The sequence below is a fragment of the Microcaecilia unicolor genome, chromosome 12 (assembly GCF_901765095.1).
Source record: "Microcaecilia unicolor chromosome 12, aMicUni1.1, whole genome shotgun sequence".
Lineage (NCBI taxonomy): Eukaryota > Metazoa > Chordata > Amphibia > Gymnophiona > Siphonopidae > Microcaecilia > Microcaecilia unicolor.
In genome coordinates, this window is record NC_044042.1 from 13970629 (window position 1) to 13991773 (window position 21145).

General features: G+C 46.0%; 1 protein-coding gene across 5 annotated transcripts in view; it reads right to left on the reverse strand.

Annotated features, from left to right (window-relative positions):
- Nucleotides 1-19533, reverse strand: part of PHTF1 (putative homeodomain transcription factor 1) — a 40740-nt gene extending 21207 nt beyond the window's left edge. For 2 of the 5 annotated variants that reach the window (XM_030220823.1, XM_030220819.1), the window contains exons 1-12: nt 19216-19533; nt 18979-19068; nt 18030-18106; nt 15088-15144; nt 13358-13427; nt 11772-11930; nt 10720-10876; nt 8838-8939; nt 6143-6299; nt 4113-4289; nt 3926-4018; nt 414-635 (exon numbers count right to left, since the gene is read on the reverse strand). In XM_030220823.1, the coding sequence (XP_030076683.1) occupies nt 414-635; nt 3926-4018; nt 4113-4289; nt 6143-6299; nt 8838-8939; nt 10720-10876; nt 11772-11930; nt 13358-13427; nt 15088-15144; nt 18030-18074 (1239 nt within the window). In that variant the 5' untranslated portion in view covers nt 18075-18106; nt 18979-19068; nt 19216-19533. Of the gene's footprint in view, nt 1-413; nt 636-3925; nt 4019-4112; nt 4290-6142; nt 6300-8837; nt 8940-10719; nt 10877-11771; nt 11931-13357; nt 13428-15087; nt 15145-18029; nt 18107-18837; nt 18930-18978; nt 19069-19215 lie in introns of those variants that run through there. The other 3 variants (XM_030220822.1, XM_030220820.1, XM_030220821.1) reach the window with 3 other exon arrangements.
- Nucleotides 19534-21145: the final 1612 nt, after the last annotated feature.

Sequence of the window (21145 nt, forward strand, 5' to 3'; positions counted from 1 at the left end):
ATTAAATTAGTCACCTTATTTTCTAACTCCTCTTACTCTATAACCCATCTATATATTTCATCTTTGCTTATAACCTAAGCTGTCTATTAAAATGTTCTATTATCTACTGTGTTGACTATACTATATATACTATGCCATACTTTGAGGCATATTTTCAAAGCACTTTGGGAGGCTAAGTTCCATAGGTTTCTATGGAACTTTGGGAGGCTAAGTGCTTTGAAAATGAGCCTCTTTGTATTGTTGTTTGAATATTTTCAGTGCTGTAATTGTCTATTGCTCATGTTTGGTTTATTCTTACTGTACACCACCTGGAGTGAATTCTTTCAAAAAGGCGGTAAATAAATCCTAATTAAAAAAAAACATTTTTAAAAACCCCAAAACAACCCTCAGTGCCCCACCTGACCTTCCCCTACCTGCTGGAATACATCCTCCTTCACATCTTTCTTGCCTCCTGGGAGGAGGCTTTGCACATCAGAGTCCCTGCTGTCACTTGTTCCAGACGATCGACATTCTGGCCCATGAAGCAAATCTTCCCAGAGCATGTCCTCCGTCTCCGAGCCGTGTCGCGTGCTCTCGGAGTCCCTGCCAGACATGTTGCAGCTCCGGGAGCTGCCGCTGATGCCGGACCTGGAGCCCTTTAGGAGAACAAGGAAGGAGGGAGAAACAGGGCTTACAAGGTGGGCAAAAGGAACCAGAACTGGGAAATGGAGACAATGTTTGTGGAAGCAGAAATTAAGTAAGGTGTGTACAGAGGTTTAATAAATCTTCCTGTAATCCTCACAGCACTAGTGTATGTGGCTGCCCAGCCAGGCCCAGTTCAAATCTGCCCAGCTGCCAACTCAAGGACATTGTTATGCGTTTAAAAAAAAATCAGCCCCAGGTCACTTAAGACAGGCAAATCTAGTCTTGGTTTTTTTTACCTCACTGCAGGCCTAGACTTCTAGCGCCAAGTTCATAGATACAATACAGAAGATCCAGGACCTAATTAAACTGTCCACACATCGTGAAGCCAGCTGGGAACCCAAGGTCTAGAGACAGAGCAACATCTGCACTAGTAATCTTTTAAGAGTTTCCTTCCCACACAAAGTCTCCTTCCACTTACAAAGCCAGACAACCGCTTCCCATCCGTCTCTCGCTGCAGTACAAACTATGCTGTGACAATTCAGGTGTAGTTGGGTATCCTGGTTTTTACAGAGTAAAGCATTTGCTAATCCTGTCTTCTGGTTAACAAAGTGAACCGCACTTGGGTTATTCCGGCTAGGAACGGCCTCACACCCAGTGTGTTATTACTATGAACAAATGAAGACCAGAAATGAGGGGGTGTGAATATTTGCAATCCTTTACAAATTAGCATGAAAATGAATGGGATATTCCCACAATATCGTTTATTCATTGACTATACCGTTACAAATTGTGTGCACAAAACAGAACGGTTTACAATATCAGTATAAAAAAAATCATACTATAAAAACAAAAAAAAACATAAAAGAATTCCATCAAATTGATAGGAAAGCACGGCAAACTCAAAACAAGACGTTCTACAAGATGATCAATACCACTACACCCTAAACAGCCATTCACGACAAATACATTATGCTCGACTATTTCTTCACTACGTAATTACTTCTGCCTAAATACTGCTTTTCATCACAGATTATTTTCGAACGTGTTTTGAAACAAATATGTTTTCAAAAATTTACGAAATTGATTTTAAGACTGCTCCAGTCTAAGGTTTTTGGCAAGGCAGTTCCCAAAGAGAAGGGGCTATATAAAAAAAGAAAGCTGAGCTTCTAGTAGATTCCCATCTAGCCTTCTGTAATGATGGGATAACATAGTAGATGACGGCAGAAAAAGACCTGCATGGTCCATCCAGTCTGCCCAACAAAATAAACTCATGTGTGCTACTTTTTGTGTATACCTTACCTTGATTTGTACCTGTCCTTTTCAGGGCACAGACCGTATAAGTCTGTCCAGCACTATCCCCACCTCCCAACCACCAGCCCCGCCTCCCACCACCGGCTCTGGCACAGACCGTATAAGTCTGCCCAGCACCAGCCCCGCCTCCCACCACCGGCTCTGGCACAGACCATATAAGTCTGCCCAGCACTATCTCCGCCTCTCAACCACCAGCCCTGCCTCCCACCACCGGTTCTGGCACAGACCGTATAAGTCTGCCCCGCACTATCCCCGCCTCCCAACCACCGGCTCTGGCACAGACCGTATAAGTCTGCCCAGCACTATCCCCGCCTCCCAACCACCAGCCCCGCCTCCCACCACCGGCTCTGGCACAGACCGTATAAGTCTGCCCAGCACCAGCCCCGCCTCCCACCACCGGCTCTGGCACAGACCATATAAGTCTGCCCAGCACTATCTCCGCCTCTCAACCACCAGCCCTGCCTCCACCACCGGTTCTGGCACAGACCGTATAAGTCTGCCCCGCACTATCCCCGCCTCCCAACCACCGGCTCTGGCACAGACCGTATAAGTCTGCCCAGCACTATCCCCGCCTCCCAACCACCAGCCCCACCTCCCACCACCGGCTCTGGCACAGACCGTATAAGTCTGCCCAGCACTATCCCCGCCTCCCAACCACCAGCCCCGCCTCCCACCAGTTCTAATTTACAAGGCTGTAATGAATTCTTTTACCAGACCAACTTCCACACAGCATTTTTTGGCTTCTTCCAGTTCAAAACAAAGTAGATGATGGCAGAAAAAGACCAAAATGGGCTAGCTAGTCTGCCTGATACGGTGATCTAGACAGAAAACAGTAGAACTAATCTATTGTCTGTAAGTGATTGAAGCGTTCGCCTGGGTGAATATAACAGGATAAGGTTAGCTAAATATGACGAACTTAATGAATATAACGCTTTGTGTGTCAGGGTAAAAAATTTTAAATTTTATTCTAGCTTCAACTGGAAGCCAGTGAAGCTGATATAAAAGAGGTGTAATTCCGTCATGTTTCAAAGCCCTACAAATGATACGAACTGCTGTGTTCTGTATCAACTGTAGCCGTTTTATATTCATCTTGGTAATACAGTGCCCAGCTAATCAGTGGCGTACCAAGGGGGGGCGGTGGGGGCGGTCCGCCCCGGGTGCACGCCGCTGGAGGGTGCCGCGGCACGCGCCTGTCAGCTGAGTTCGCTAACTTCGCTGCAGCTCCCTCTGCCCCGGAACAGGTTACTTCCTGTTCCGGGGCAGAGGGAGCTGCAGCAAAGTTAGCAAACTCAGCTGACAGGCGCGCGCCGCGGCACCCCCCCCCCCCAGCGGTGTGCACCCGGGGGGGGGGTGTCATTTCGCCGGGGGGGGGGGGGGGGCGCATCGGCGATCCGCCCCGGGTGTCATGCTGGCTAGGATTGCCACTGCAGCTAATACGCATGCAACTTTGCTGGCGCTAGTAGAGCACCTAAGTACTATTATCTGGAGCATACATTAGCCAGCAGGGGGCGCATTAACAACCATAGTGTTCATCTTGAATCTCTGTAGGTTGATCTGTGACCAGTTGCTTCCTTCTACTGCTAACTAGTATATTGAGATTGTAAGAGAGATAGCATTTTAACACAGCAAAAAACATCCAAAATGGCTCCTCTATTTAAAAGATACGTACCCCACGCAATCTAAAATATATACAAATAATCACCAAAAAACAAAATCACAACTAAATTACAAAACAAGGATAATCATGCAAAAAGTCCATCGATGTAAACAAGCTACCTCAAACCTGCCATCAGCATGCTATAACACCTCAGTCGCATGCTTATAACTAGATAGAAAGGTGTGGGAAATGGGTTTTGAAACAATGTCCCTTCAGACAGGGCTGCCGAGAGACTGAAATGGGCCCGGAGCAGGACCACCACCCCCCCCCCCACGATCATCGTCCGCTGCTGCCCCTTGCAACACCCGTTAGTGACACTTCTTCATACTGTACCTGACTATAGGCTGCAGACTCTTGCTCAGAGTCCACCAAGCTATCCGAATCACGGATCGGACAAGTCCAGCTTGCATTTCTCAACTTCCCCTTCTGCGGACAACAGACAACAATGAAGCCAGAAGTATCAACGCAACATCAAACTCACGAAAGCTGCAAGAGTCATCCAGCTAGCTTGGTGCCATACCTGAGGCCTCAAGGAGCCAGGAGCCAAGATGGGTTTTCGGTTCTTTACCACACAGCCATTGTCACTTGAAGCTCCTTCCATGCTACGGTACAGGAAGGTCATCTGTTTCTTGGCTTCAGCGTCCTCTTCGCTCGACAGCTCATCGGAGTTCTCGTTTCTTGAGCGCCTGGAACCTGCCTGATGATGGAGCATTGATAAACCTACAGTTGAAACAGCAGAAACCGCCCCCCCCCCCCCCACTCTCCATGGATTTTAATCCCTCTCCCTTTGTAAGGGGTAAAACGACTCACCCACTTTTTTTCCAGTAAGGGAAAGGGGATGAGACTTGATATACCGCCTTTCTGTGATTGCAATCAAAGCGGTTTACGCATTATATACAGGTATTTATTTTGTACCTGGGGCAATGGAGGGTTAAGTGACTTGCCCAAAGTCACAAGGAGCTGCAGTGGGAATCAAACCCAGTTGCCCAGATTCTCAGGCCACCACATTAACCACTAGGCTAATCTTCCACTCAAGGTGAGTTACATTAACGTACACTTGTTATCTTCCCTGTCCCTAGAGGGCTCACAATCTAAAATTTGTACCTTAAAGCAATGGACAGTTCAGTGACTTGCCCAAGGTCACAAGCGGCGGCAGCGGGACTGAACTGGTCTTTCTTTGGTTCTCAGCCCATTGCTCTAACCATTAGGTCTTTCCTCATGGTTTCCCCGAATTCTCCCACCATTCCTATCACTAGAAGTCCTGGATGGTTTTGATTTGTTCCAATATGGCTGAAAAACGGCCAAGTCTTAAGAACACCCAAATCCCGCCCTTGAGATTTGGACATACTGCAGATGAACAGCATAGAAAAACATCTTTAAAATACCGATTTGGACATTTTTTGTGAGAAAGACATCCAAATGTGGATTTTTAGACATGTCTTTTTTCTTTTGAAAACAAGCCCCATCGTGACCTTGCATTGACCTTTGTTGCACTCTTCTCTTCACCAACGGACACTAACCACTACTCTCCAAGTCCTGCTGTTCAACGAGAGAGTGTCACCCACCTACTTTACATTTTCCTGTAATCCCTAGCAGGGGCGTAGGCAGGCCTGCCGTTTTGGGTGGGCCCAGAGTTAACCTGGGTGGGCCCTTCTCACCCCCAACGCTACCCCTGTACATACATACATACAATATAGTGTTTTGGTTTTCTTTTACTGACCCATTTGCCCGTTTCTCTCTGAACCCCCTCCCCCGGTCCTACCTCAGAGCCGTTGTCCGTCGCAATTCCTATAGGCATCCTGCGCCGGCCCTGCAAGCTTCTCTCTATCACATTCCCACCAAAAAAAAACAAGAAGTGACATCATTGAAGGCGGGACATGATAGAGAGAAGTCTGCAGGGCCGGTGAGGATGCCACCGGCAGTAGCTCTGAGGTAGACTGGGAGGGGGGTAGAGAGACGGGCAGATGCCAAGTCACAAGTGAAGAGGGAGAGAGAGTAGTGAGGTGCTGCCACTGAAGAGTTTGGGGGGCCTTATGGGCTGCTGACTCGGTGGGCCTGTGCCCACCCAGGCCCACCCTTAGCTACGCCACTGATCCCTAGGCAAGTGAGCTTCTCTGCCTGTCTATGCGAAATGAAGTTACAGTTCTACCTGAAATCCAAATGAAGAGTTTAGTTATTTCTGGTTTTACAACGATTTTTCTTGGGAGAGTCTCAAACACACGTTTCACACTTTTTGACCACTTGGCATTTCACACAATTACATCTTTGCTTTAAGGTGAACAACAGAACTGCATAACTGATAAAGAGCCATGCAGAAACCCTTTTCTGCTTGAGTAAGAAACATGACGGCTCCAGTATCAGTCGCGTGTGCAGCTCAAGGACTCGGCCAAAGCAGCCTCTGAACAGGAAAAACTGTCAGAAGTGGAGAAAGACGAGGCCTCCCCCTAAAGAGCAGAGTTTTCAAAAAAGCACGTACTGGCATTCTCTGGATCATAAATATTAGATGCTTCTCAGGATTACATTCTCTGAACATGGTGGCTGTAACCTTACCACACTCCTTTGTCCATCTGAGCTGGGGTTTCTCTCCATGGGACGCTGGAACCAATCTTTAACCCTGGGGTTATTCTCATGGATGCTTGCATCCCCTCTACCAAGACAATTCTTGCTAACGTCAGTTCTGTCCTTGAATTTTACCTTACCTGGCCTGCTGGCAAAAAAGAAAAGCAAAGATAAAAGGGAGTTTGCTGCTGTAACTCATCCCTCACCATGAAAACAAGCCCGTTTTCATTACATGCAAGACTGTAAAATGCCCTTCGGGGCATCAATGGGATGAAACATATGCTTAGTGGGTTCATGGTAGATAATGAATCGAGCCGACACGCCACATACTCTCAAAGAACTTCATTACTACAGAACCAACCAGAGGCATCCAGGACCCATCACCAACTCCTGCTGGTGTTTCTTCGCCCCCCACACCCACAGCAAAGTACTTTTTTAACAAGTTCCAGTGGAATCTGAGTAGAGAGGTGTGGTAGCCGTTAGTCCACTTTTAAAGGTTATCAATAGAAATCAAACAAAATAAAACATGGAAAAGAAAATACCTTTTTTATTGGACATAACTTAATACATTTCTCGATTAGCTTTCGAAGGTTGCCCTTCTTCCTCAGATCGGAAATAAGCAAATGTTGGTAGATGGCAGTATATATAAGTGACCACAACACAGAAGAAACCAGTCTTCGCAGAAAAACAACAATTGCCAAAAACAGCGAAAATGACACCAAAAAGGGAAAAAAATAATAAAAAAATAAAAATCAACAAGGAAAAAATAAAAAAAAAATAAAAAATAAAACAAATAGAAACCAAAAATAAAATAAAAAACAGACGACACAAAAACAATGATAAAGCTTTGAATTTATTAAGGTGATATGACTCGACACAGCTGTGTTTCGGCCTAGCTGGCCTGTGTCAGGAGTCTGTTACACCAAGCACATATTCTCTGGTTGTATCAATATTTATGTGAAGAATGTTCTGTCAAACGATACCTTATTGCAATAACACAACCTTTAAAAAGGCTGTGTGCACAATCTTGCAACAATCGCTATGGAAAACTGTAGCTGGAAAACCTTCAAACTCAAGTAGCAGTGAATCAGCCTATCAGAGCACACAGCATTAGCACCAAGTATGTCTGGCCAAAGGCAGTGCAGGTTACTTTTCTCCTCAAGGGTTTTCTTTTTTCCTTTGGGGAGAGTAAGCTACAAAGAAAACAGACCTCTGCTAGCTATAATGCAGCGGACAGACAACATAAGTGCATAAGTAATGCCATACTGGGAAAAGACCAAAGGTCCATCGAGCCCAGCATCCTGTCCACGACAGCGGCCAATCCAGGCCAAGGGCACCTGGCAAGCTTCCCAAACGTACAAACATTCTATACAATCAAGCCATTGTGACATCACTAATGAGGTTGGCTCTTATTGGTGGAAGGAGCCACTATGACATCACAATAGGTTAAATCACTGCTCTATGTAATAAAAGTGAGCCAAGTAGAGGACATAAGTACATAAGTAATACCACACTGGGAAAAGATCAAGGGTCCATCGAGCCCAGCATCCTGTCCACGACAGCGGCCAATCCAGGCCAAGGGCACCTGGCAAGCTTCCCAAACGTACAAACATTCTATACATGTTATTCCTGGAATTGTGGATTTTTCCCAAGTCCATTTAGTAGTGGTTTATGGACTTGTCCTTTAGGAAACCGTCTAGCCCCGTTTTAAACTCTGCTAAGCTAACCGCCTTCACCACGTTCTCCGGCAACGAATTCCAGAGTTTAATTATGCGTTGGGTGAAGAAACATTTTCTCCGATTTGTTTTAAATTTACTACACTGTAGTTTCATCGCATGCCCCCTAGTCCTAGTATTTTTGGAAAGCGTGAACAGACGCTTTCACATCCACCTGTTCCACTCCACTCATTATTTTATATACCTCTATCATGTCTCCCTTGCTGGCCAATCAAGGGAAATACACTGAAGGGAAGAAAAGTGTCGTAAGGCAGCATCACAAATCACAGAGCTTGAGAGTCTCCAGTTTCGCCACAGGGACTATGCAATTTTTTTCACAACGTTGATGTTTTTCATGCTCTACAGCCTAAAACTGCAAGGGCCTGAAAGGTACCTAAAAAAACATACTTTATTGATAAACATTTGTCATTTTTAAAGATGAAATTCATACCCGAGGCTGAAATTTTGCAGGATCATGCAGTTGATATCCCTCTATCTTGTGGTATAAATAAATCACATACTCACTCCACTTTGGGTGCCTTTTCGCTCAGCTGGTCACAAGTTAAAAGCTGTAATAAAACCTTATGTGGCTATAAAGGCATCATTCCTAGGCCCTAATTTATGCCATTCAATTCCTCTTTTATAAAAAACTTCTCACAGCAAAATAATCACATTCCTCCTCTCTTTCATAAGATTAAATCATTTCACCCGACAGATTCCTGCCATTCCTTTGAAACCCAAGAGGCTGGTTCCGACCTATGTCAAGAGCTTTCATTCACCATTATCTGTGGTTCTGTCTTTCACTGCTCCCCCCGTCTCCCCGTGGTATATAGGACACCCCTGATTCAGCCAGAGCTGAGCAGAGGCTGAGAATTACTACCCACTGGGTAACAAGCACGTGTTGGGGGTGGGGGGAGGGGAAATGACTGCAGAGTATTAAAATTTAACAGAACAGTACCAAGGCTCCCCACCTTAGGTAAAGCAGCACCTGGAAAAGGCTGGAGGAGAACGACAATGGCTTTTCTTTACCGCATCCCACTGTTACGTCACCGCTGGTGGATTTACGCAACTTCCTGGACAAAAGGGAAAACAGAAAATCTTCACTTGTGATAAATTAGTGCCAACCTGAACTTGAAATAGGATATGGTAATGGCGGTTAGCGCATCTGGGTTTTAAAAAAAAAGGTTCAGACAAGTTCCTGGAGGAAAAGTCTATAGTCTGTTATTGAGATGGACATGGGGGAAGCCACTGCTGGGAACCTTGCTACTCTTTGGGATTCTGCCAGGTACTTGTGACCTGGATCGGCCACTGTAGGAAGCAGGATACTGGGCTGGACAGACCATTGGTCTGACCCAGTATGGCTATTCTTAAGTACTCAGAATGTTAAGATTTCACCGTGCAACTGGAGGTACAGCTGCATTAGCTTGAAGCTTCCAAAACAGGTCCAGCCGTGGGACATTCAAGATACGTACAAAACCCAACTTCATCCCAGATCCAGAAATATACCCACATGGACCCATTTGCATACTTCCTAAAATTGCCTAGCTCACTCTTACTCAAGTGCCGATGCTGCCTGTCCCAGCTCAGTCTCAACGGTGAAAGCCAATCCTGCACTTTTTAGCATTCAATCTTAGCTGTCAAATTTTGGACCATTCCTCAAGCTTCACTAAGTCCCTCATGTTAGCCAAACCTTCCGGGGTGTCTACACTATAGCATATCTGATATGCGAGTGTAAAGTTGTACATATACACAGCCACAGACCTCCCCCCCCCTTCTGTGGTTTAAAGTAATTAATTCTCCTCTCTCCCTTATATTTTAAAATTTTGAAATTTACGCTTCCTCTTGTGTTCTCCCCTGAAACCCATATTTTAATTTGATTTTATGTAAACCGCTTAGATATTTGATTTGGCAGTATATTAAACAAGTGTGAAATATGAAATAACTGGAGGAGAAAATGAGATTCTTGATGTTTGCATGGGGGAGGGGGTGCTTCTATGATGTGTGTGGGTAAGTCTTTCTTATATAAAATCATAACATAAGTGTTGCCATACTGGGACAGACCGAAGGTCCATCTGCCCAGCATCCTGTTTCCAACAGTGGCCAAACCAGGTCGCAAGTACCTGGCCAGGTTCCGGAAACTGTAAAACAGATTTTATGCTGCTTGTCCTAGAAATAAGCAGTGGATTTTCCCCCAAGTCCATCTTAATAATGGCTTATGGACTTTTCTTTTAGGAAATTATCCAAACCTTTTTAAAACCCTGCTAAGCTAACTGCTTTTACCACATTCTCTGGCAATGAATTCCAGAGTTTAATTACTCGTTAAGTGAAGAAACATTTTCTCCGATTTGTTTTAAATTTATTACTTATTAGTTTCATTGCATGCCCCCTAGTCCTAGTATTTTTGGAAAAATAAGAGATTCATATCTACCCATTTTCTTTTGCATACATTTTTCTTGAAAACCACTTTGATCTCTTTGTATTTAGTGTTATATCAAATTTGTAATAAACCTAAACCTACCCACACAGCTAAACTATGTGTGTACTATTTAGAGGTGCCTTCAGTTACAAATTACCCCTTCTCTGCCCTCTCCTCCCAGGGAATGTGCTTCATTCCACAACTTTAAGGGAAGGGTCTTCACTCCCAGTCCTGCAGCGCCACCAGCAGGTACAGGTCAGGTATTCAGGATGCCCCTAAGGAATATAGAAGAAAAGATCTGCATACACTGGAGAAACAATATCCTGAAAACATGACCTGCCCGCAGCCCTCGAGGACTAGGAATGAAGACTAAGGGGTTAAACAGCCAAAAATAGAGAAGAAACAGGAAAATAAATCCAGGTCTCAGCCTGTCTCACCTCCTCCTCTTCCCTCCGTTTTTTCCTGATGGCTTGTTGGTTTGGGTAGACACGATTTGACAGTGAACTGTTCCCAGAAGAAGCATAAGGCACATTGGGCCCATTACCTCACTCAGGCTGGCCACTGGTACCATGAAATATAACACAACTGCTGTGACTGCAAAATATAGAGGGAGCGGGAGGAGAAAGAGAAAAAGATGCACCTCAGCGTCACATATAAAATACAAACCAGGCCAGCTGGTCTCTGCTGATTATTTAAACTTATCACCCAAGCTGAAGAATCAAAGCCTGCTTTTTCTCTGCATCTGTTTCCATATGTTCATTATTTTGAATGTCTGCTTCTGAAACCAGCCCCACCACGGCCTTTCCTCTGCCATGCCCTGCCTCCTGTGATGTCACTTCATGTGAATGGCCATAGCAGCACGGTTGCCAGATTGGGCGGTTTTCCGCAACCCGCCGCAGGAAACTTTTGCACGCGGCGGGTTGCGGTTTTTTGGGCTCGTTTTGTATTTTTTGTGCAGATTTTGGTGTGGTTTTTCGGCCGGTGGGGGTGCGGCTAATGGCGACAGAGGCGGGGTTTGTGATGTTTTGGGCGGGGTTTGGTGACATTTTGGGCGGGGCGATGACGGTGGGGGCGGGGCTGATGACGGCGGGGGCGGGGTGATGACAGAAGGGGCGGGATTGATGATGGCGGGGGTGGGGTGTGTGCGGGTTTTGGGCTGTTTTGTGTGGGAATTTTTTTTTTTATTTGGCAACCCTGCATAGCAGAGGGAACGCCCTAGCTGCACACAGCCCATTTGCACTTCTGCCTCTGCCAGTCCCCCACTGGGATTCTGGAGGAGTACCTTGGGGAAGGGGAAGGAGGCAGACAGTGGTAGCAGACACCATGGGCGGTCAGTTGGGAAAGGCAGACAGTGGAGAAGGAGAGCAGAGGGCAGCTGGCAACCACTACTGTTAGGCAGCCCTGGGCAATTTGCTGGTCTTGCTCAATGGTAGCTACGCCCTTGCCTAGCGGTCTCTAGTTATGACGCGTCTCAGCCCTGGAGTCTTACTTTGCAGGAGGTACAGAAGCAGCAGCCAGGCAAAGACCCAAGGCGAGGTGACCTGTATCCACCACTTGCTGAAGAAGGGAAAGAATACAACCCGCACAAGTCCCTTCCTGGTCAACGATGTCCAGGGGCTTTCAGGCTTCGCTTTGGCAAACGTTGACCCTGAAAGAGCGAAAAATAAAGATCTTAAGCTCTACTGTTTAACTCGGAGCTGTCACGAAAGCTGTGCAAGCAGGCAGGGTGCAAGAGAGAAAGGGGTGCAGAAAAAAAAGTGTCTCCCCTGTGGTGACCTCGGTGCAGCAGGATGTAGTTCTGCCTCAGGATGCTTCTGATTGAACCACTTCCTTTCCGCTTTCCTGATACTAAAGGTTCAGTGGAGGTGCAGCCCTGCGGTTAGAGCAGCAGGCTGGAAACCAGGAAAGCCAGGGTTCAAATCCCACCGCTGTTCTCTGTGATCTTGGCCCAAGTCACTTAACCCTCCATCGCCTCAGCTACAACCTTACTGTCAAACCCTCCATGGCCAGGAAAGTGCCTACCGTACCTGAACGTAGCTCGCCACGAACTCCTGAGAAAAGTGTGAGCTAAACAGAAAATCCCCATTCCCAGGGTTTTCCGCTATCACTTTTATGTGACAGAGATTCCCCGACAGTTCTTATCATACAAAACATATTTAAGAGATCATTAAACACATTTCCAGAAGGGCTAATTTTCAAAAGGTCCCCCTGAAGTTTGATGCGGGGATGATGTGTGCTAAGAACCAATTTCTTGGATATGGATATACAGCAAAAGAATATCTGCTGTGCCCTTTTTTTAATTTTACCTGTCTGTACCATTACCTGTTGGATATGCAATAAAATCTTTGTATCTGTGCTCTGTGGAGATGCCTTTGACCTGTTTTGTTTTGTTTTTTTTAGGCTTCCTTTTTGCCCTTTTCTTACTTCCTTTGCATAGTTTTGCTCGTAGGAAAACTTTTTTTTTTTTTTTGTAACTGTGATTTTTTTTTTTTTTTTTTTTTTTTGGGGGGGGGAAATACCTTTTTCACATCACTGTATACATGCAGAGCACATCCACACACAGGCATCTTCTTTGCAGCAGGTGCGTGTGAACCTTCTGCTCTAATGGGAAGAGATCTGGGTGGCTATTTTTAAATCTCAAAAAGTACTGGACACAATTTCAGCAAAAATCTGCACTATAACGTCAATGATGAGCTGAACTCTCTTCAACACTTGATCAATATACAATGCGATATCTATTCTTTTTATCTTTTTCTCTATTTTACTTTTCTTTCTTATTTTCACCTCAATTCATTCAAAGTGGAGAAAAAGACCTCAGCAGTCCCTGCATGGCGATACTGTGCTCAATGTGCTCAAACGCCAGCGTTCCTCGGACTCCATTATAATCCTCGGTCTTAAAAAACTCCACTTCTATATAGTAAAATATATGTATCATACTCAATCGTGATCTTTCTTTCCTCAAATCATGATATTGTAAATATTACTTAATATTACTTAGCTTTCGATCTTAGCTACAAAATCTCTGAATAAATCGCTGCTCAGGAATCAGCCTCTCTGCAAATTTATTGTACTTACCTCTGACCAGGTCTACATCTATAAGGTCTGATTTTATGTGGCCCATCCTTTTTGGTTTGTTTTTAAAGCCCTACAAGTAAAACAAAACAAAAACACAAATATACATATCAATATTTTGCCTTCCTTGCAGGGTGCAAGGGAGGCAGGGATGGTCAAGGGGCATGGACTTTTCCGTGGTACAACCAGAGCAGGTTATATATATATATATGTTTTTTTTTAATTTATTGCATTTGTATCCCACATTTTCCCACCTCTTTGCAGGCTCAATGTGGCTTACAATATATCATGAATAACAGAAATATATAATGAAATAGACATTTAGTATTATGGAAAGAACTTGGATAGCATGATAATGAAAAAGCATGATATTAGTATAACAAACAAGTATTATAAGACAGTACTGGATATGTATGGAGGAGTTCACATTTGTTGATCTTTGTGGTATGCCTTGTTAAAGAGATGGGTCTTCAGTAGTCTGCGGAAATTAGTTAGTTCATAGATCGTTTTTAAGTTGCGCGGCAGCGCGTTCCAGAATTGTGTACTCAAGTAGGAAAAGGTTATATATATTGTAGGCAGGTACTTTCTCTGTCACTACTGGACTTGCGATTTCTTTTTGTATCTAGAGTAACAGAGGGCTCAGGGGCCCTTTTACTAAGCCGCGTAAGCGTCTACATGCGCCCAACATGGAGTTACCGCGTGGCTCTTGCGGTATTTTCATTTTTGTCACGCGTCCGATACATGGGTCTGAAAAATTTTTTTTTTTTTCGGGCGCGCGTAACAGACACGCGCCAAGTGGCATTTGGTGCGTGTAGGTCATTACCGCCTGGTTACCGCATAAGTCTTTATCGCTAGGTCAATGGTTGACGGTAAGATCTCAGACTCAAAATGGACGCATGGCGATTTTCATTTTGCCGCACGTCCATTTTCGTCAAAATTTTTTTTTAAAGGCATTTTTTTTTTATTTACAGGTGCACTAAAAAATGGACGGCATGCACCCAAAACCCGTGCCTACACTACCGCAAGCCATTTTTCAGCACGTTTTTGTAAAAGGACCCTGACTGACTTGCCCAAGGTCGCAAGGAGCTGCAGTGGGAACGAAGCCCACTGCACTAACCATTAGGCTCCTTGCTTGGCTATGAAGTGGTGGGCTCGTAGAATTGTGCTTCGGACCTCCTGCTTCCTTATTAAACACAGCATAAATTCACTTTTGATTTCTTACAGATGCACACCAAAAACGCACCAAATGTCGTATTCTCCTTTTGTTATTATGTGGAAGGGTAGCATGCTCGTTTTAGAAGGGGAGAGGCTCTTTCCCAGTAGAAGTTGACAAACCAACTCTTGCAGAAAAGTTACCTCATTTTTCAGTCCCCCAAACAGAATACAACTTAACGAACCTGTCGCTCCTCCATTTCTGGCTACATTTTTACAATCGAAAATGAAAACCAGATGGCTACACTGGGCTTCATGATGTGTGAAGGACTGTACACTAAACTAACTTCCCTTCCCAATGCCAGACCAGCTTGGTATCTAAATAGCAGATAAGCCTGTTACACACACACACACACAAAACAGTAGAGCGCTTGCGATGTACATTGAGGATAATCTATACAATCCAAGGATACAAAGACATGTATTTACTACAGCTTAAATTGTGTGTACTGTGAAACAAGTTAACATGCACCCTTCTCCCCCTCCCCCACTCCCCAAAAAACAAACCCATAAAGTTGTACCTTGATCTCAGTCTGTTCAATTGACTTTTCCCACATCTGTTGGTCATAAGCCCCGATCTGGGAAAGAAAGAAAAAGAAAATCACAAGCCTGGACAAAATTTCATAGGAGCCGACTCTGTGGGTGCTTGAGCACCCCCAATATTGAGAATATGGAGAAGAGATGGCTGAGGGGAGACATGATAGAGGTATATAAAATATTGAGTGGAGTGGAACAGGTGGATGTGAAGCGTCTGTTCACGTTTTCCAAAAATACTAGGACTAGGGGGCATGCGATGAAACTACAGTGTAGTAAATTTAAAACAAATTGGAGAAAATGTTTCTTCACCCAACGCGTAATTAAACTCTGGAATTCGTTGCTGGAGAACGTGGTGAAGGCGGTTAGCTTAGCAGAGTCCATAAACCACTACTAAATGGACTTGGGAAAAATCCACAATTCCAGGAATAACATGTATAAAATGTTTGTACGTTTGGGAAGCTCGCCAGGTGCCCTTGGCCTGGACTGGCCGCTGTCGTGGACAGGATGCTGGGCTCGATGGACCTTTGGTCTTTTCCCAGAGTGGCATTACTTATGTACTTATGAGAAAATTCCTTGTATGTGTCTAGGGAGGGGTTATTTCCGCTGGGCTTAGCACCCCCAATAATTTTGAAAAGTTAGCTCCTATGGGACAAATTAAAGATTTTTAAAAAATAACTTAGGAAACCAAGGCCAGTGTGTTACAGGGTGGCAGCCAGAGCAATCACTCTAGGCCTCTATGTCAAAAGGGGCCCCAAGCTGAAGGAAGTTTGGGGGCCCTCTCCCCAATTTCTGCCCTGGCCCCCTCCAGCACTGCAGAAAATCTCTTGACAGAGCAAAAAACAAAACAAACCACCTCTTATACAAGATGTGAATCGGCAGGCACAGCAACAGCGCAGTGAGGCTCTGCACTGGAGTTAAATAATAATATATATTCCACCTATATCCTATGCAGATAACATAAAAGCCTAGACAAATTAACCTAACATACACCACTGGTTGGTGATAAGCAACTTTTATCCAAGTTTTCAGACTACAGAGTAAAACTGGAAACTAAATATGAACAAAAGTTTTATTTTTACTTTGAGTACTTGCAATGGAAAAGAAAGAAAAAAAAACAACAACAACGTGTAATTAAACTCTGGAATTCGTTGCCAGAGAATGTGGTAAAGGCGGTTAGCTTATCGGGGTTTATAAAAGGTTTGGATAGCTTCCTAAAAGGAAAGTCCATAAGCCATTATTCAAATGGTCTTGGGAAAATGCACTGCTTATTTCTGGGACAAGCAGCATAAAATGTTTTTTGGGATCTTGCCAAGTATCTGTGATCTGAATTGGCCACTATTGGAAACAGGATGCTGGGCTTGATGGACCTTTGGTCTATCCCAGTGTGGCAATATTTATGTACTCTGAACCACCTCCAGTCTTTTCATGTCCTTCAAAACTGAACACAATACTCCAAATAGGGCCTCATCATCCCTAGCTCTGGATGACCCAGGCAGGGAACAAACCCAGATCCTCTGCCCAAAGGTTTACAGCACTGTCCCTGAGCTACCAGATCTTAAGCCTAATGGAAAATATTTTAGCAAGCTATTTCTTTCCGTCAGCAAAACCCACTGAGCTCAATCAATACTATCTGGAAACAAGAAGAGAATTACTAGCTACTGTAACATACGCTGCTGGTCAGATAGTAACATAGTAGATGACGGCAGAAAAAGACCTGCACGGTCCATCCAGTCTGCCCAACAAGATAAATTCATATGTGCTACTTTTTATTTGTACCTGTCCTTTTCAGAGCACAGACCGTATAAGTCTGCCCAGCACTATCCCCGCCTCCCAACCACCAGCCCCGCCTCCCACCACCAGCTCTGGCATAGACCGTATAAGTCTGCCCAGCACTATCCCCGCCTCCCAACCACCAGCCCCGCCTCCCACCACCAGCTCTGGCACAGACCGTATAAGTCTGCCCAGCACTATCCCCGCCTCCAACCACCAGCCCCGCCTCCCACCACCAGCTCTGGCATAGACCGTATAAGTCTGCCCAGCACTATCCCCGCCTCCCAACCACCAGCCCCGCCTCCCACCACCAGCTCTGGCACAGACCGTATAAGTCTGCCCAGCACTATCCCCGCCTCCCAACCACCAGCCCCGCCTCCCACCACCAGCTCTGGCACAGACCGTATAAGTCTGCCCAGCACTATCCCCGCCTCCCAACTACCAGTCCCGCCTCCCACCACCGGCTCTGGCACAGACCGTATAAGTCTGCCCAGCACTATCCCCGCCTCCCAACCACCAGTCCCGCCTCCCACCACCGGCTCTGGCACAGACTGTATAAGTCTGCCCAGCACTATCCCCGCCTCCCAACCACCAGTCCCGCCTCCCACCACCGGCTCTGGCACAGACCGTATAAGTCTGCCCAGCACTATCCCCGCCTCCCAACCACCAGTCCCGCCTCCCACCACCGGCTCTGGCACAGACTGTATAAGTCTGCCCAGCACTATCCCCGCCTCCCAACCACCAGTCCCGCCTCCCACCACCGGCTCTGGCACAGACCGTATAAGTCTGCCCAGCACTATCCCCGCCTCCCACCACCGGCTCTGCCACCTAAACTCAGCTAAGCTCCCAAGCAGGATTCCTTTATGTTTATCCCATGCATGTTGAATTCTGTTACCGTTTTCATCTCCACCACCTCCCGCGGGAGGACATTCCAAGTATCCACCACTCTCTCCGTGAAAAAGTACTTCCTGACATTTTTCCTGAGTCTGCCCCCCTTCAATCTCATTTTGCTGAGTTCACCGCTCAAACCTTTTCCCACAGCACTGCACCTGGTGTTGCAGGTATATCTGCTGGGCCGGAGACGGTTCACTGCTGGCCACTGCTTCGAAGCTGTGATGAATATTAAAAGAGCTTAAAACCAGCACACAAATCTCACCTTCTTTTGGTACCAAGATATGGCATCTTTTTCCTTTAAGGCCATTTGGTTTCTCAATTCACCGGCAAGTCATTTCACTAGGGAGAAAAAGAGCAGTGGTGTGTTTTAGCCAGGCAATCCCTTTCCATCTCTACTGGTCAGTACTTTCCACTATATCCTCCCCAGAGTGTTCTAATGGTTTCTACCGCGGCCTGTGCTGAGAAGCCACTGCACCTATTAGGTTCACGGTTTATTTGATCTCACCACACCCCTTTTGCCCTATTCAACCCAACTTTTAACAGGGTCAACAACACATGCTAACATTTTGAGCTGCACTTTGCTTATGGTTGTGAACACAACTATACCACTGCTGTTCAGGATGCTACTGCTGCCCCCTGCAGGTTACCCTTGGAGGCGCAGACTGATACTAATCCATTCCTCTATTAAGATAATCAGGAGTAAACATGCAAATAGGCAGAGTACATAACTTGCCAAAGGGGCAGCTTGTCTGTCACTACAAACGCTGCTCCTGAACACACCTATCCTTATTTTGTGACACCTGGGAGCTTAGGGTAACAGACTACCACTAAAATAACTACATAGTAGATGACGGCAGAAAAAGACCTGCATGGTCCATCCAGTCTGCCCAACAACATAAACTCATATGTGCTACTTTTTGTGTATACCTTACCTTGATTTGTATCTGTCATTTTAAATCTCCCATCCAGGGGGGGGGGGGGGGGAGGAAAGACAATTTCCCTGTGTTAACTATCTCAAGCAGTAACTTATAGAGCCCTCATTCCCAAAAAGAAGAAAAAAAGGCTCATACCTGCTGTTCCTGCACCCAAACAGCAGCTACCGACCTCGATCAAAGCCCAAAGGGAAAGGGGAGCCAGACAGACGCACAAGTCCGGACATATACGTACAAACGACTGCTTAAGTGGGGTTAGATCGACCTCTTGTGACTTACTGGTAGCGGGATCGGCGCTGCTCCGGAATCCTGGGCTCCCGCATGTTGGTCCCGAGCACTGGACGGAACCGGCCGTTTGAACGCAAATAGCTGCGGGAAGACAAAACGTTAGCAGGAACGAACGACTCGCGCGCTGCAGTAACCGAACCGGGGGGTGGGGAGGGGGGGGGGGGTGCTAAACAGAGCTCAGTGTCTTCCTCCCCCTCCCAAAAAAAAATATCTCGGACCTCCACCTACCATCATCCGACCGACCCGGTTACTTATCCCCGCTGCGGAGAGACTGCAAGAGTATCGGTGCCGGAGGAAGCAACACCCTACCGGTTACCGAGCACCAGCCAGCGTCTGTCCTACCCCGGTGCCGCTCCCTCCCTCGTACACACCCCCAGGACCGGAGATCTACAGCCGCCGCGACGGCGGCCCCTCGCTCGCTTCCTCCTTCCGGGTCCCGATCCACCACCACGTGCCAGCGGAGCGGCGGCTGGTTAAAGGGACAAGAGCGGGGAAAGTGCAAGACACACGCTCCTTTCACTTTTCTACACTAGATCGTCCCAGACCAGAGAAAGGGAAAGTGCGACCACACGCTCCTTTCACTCTTGCAGCATCGAGCAAAGTGCAAGACACGAGACATAGCTAGACTCCTCCTTTCACTTTTATACACTAGATCGTCCCAGGGAAAGTGCAAGACACAAGAGGAGCCACACGCTCCTTTCACTTTTCTACACTAGATCGTCCCAGACCAAAGAAAGGGAAAGTGCGACCAGACGCTCCTTTCACTCTTGCAGCATCGAGCAAAGTGCAAGACACGAGACATAGCTAGACGCCTCCTTTCACTTTTATACACTAGATCGTCCCAGGGAAAGTGCAAGACACAAGAGGAGCCACACGCTCCTTTCACTTTTCTACACTAGATCGTCCCAGACCAGAGAAAGGGAAAGTGCGACCACACGCTCCTTTCACTCTTGCAGCATCGAGCAAAGTGCAAGACACGAGACATACCTAGACGCCTCCTTTCACTTTTTTTTTTTTTTTTAAATTGTGTTTTATTGATGATATAAACTTTACAATAAATCCGTACATTCAAAATGATTAATAACAGTAGCTTACCCTGTGTCTTGATGCTATAGTCTTAACAGATTCTAAATATCATCATTACAGTTTCTTTCTTGTGTTCCCCCCCCCCATACCCCCCTTTCCCCCCCCCCCCCCCCCCCCATTTCCCCCTTCGCCAGGTTACTATATGTTGGTACAGTATTTATCCATTAAGTACTCTGCTACGCGCTTGTGGTGTCAAAGTATCTAGGAATGGTAACCAACATTGGAGATACTTCTCGCCCTTTGGAGTGGCTAAGTCTTGTACTGCCCTGCGTTCTAGGGCACTCAACGATATCATATATGCCCTCCATCCTTGGGCAGTGGGTTTTTCTTCCTGGATCCAAAGTTTTAGAATCGTTTTCTTCCCCATCAGTACAGCTCGGCGTTGGAAATAGCGGAGTCCTGCTTTAGGTGGTCCATGGACCGTGAAGATATTAAATAAAAGCCCTGGGTGTCTGACCCATTGAACCTTCCACATCATAGAAACCTGTCTACAGACCATGGCCCAGAATCTTAGTATTGGGGGACAGTGCCAGAACATATGGCCCAGATGTGCTCCTCCCCCTGTGCATTTCGGGCAATCATCTGCTGGTCTTAAAGTAGCCCTGAATGCCCTATGAGGAGAAATAAATAGTCTCATCACAAATTTATACTTGGTTTCTTGTAATTCTGCACTCCCACTCTCTCTATAGCATGTTTGCAGGCATGTCTGTATCACATCTTCACCAATTGTCAACCCCAGGTCCCTCGCCCACGCCTGTGCCAGTTCCCGATATGGTGCTAGAGGCATAGCAGCTCGAATCTGCGCATGATAGTACTTTAAGGGCACCGCCCGCTTTGCTTCCAAGTCAAAAATTTCTACCAACTTTACCTTCACTTCATCGTTAAGCGCTGCCCCGGGGAGAGCTTGTATATAATGCTGTATTTGTGCATAAGCTAAGAAATCTTTGATCTCTAACCCCTGGCGTCTCTGCAAAACCTCTCTTGGTTGTAATGTTCCATCTCTTTTAATAATCTGGAATAAGAAGAAAATCCCCACCGCTCCCCATTGTGCAAAAGTATGCGATGACCCGCC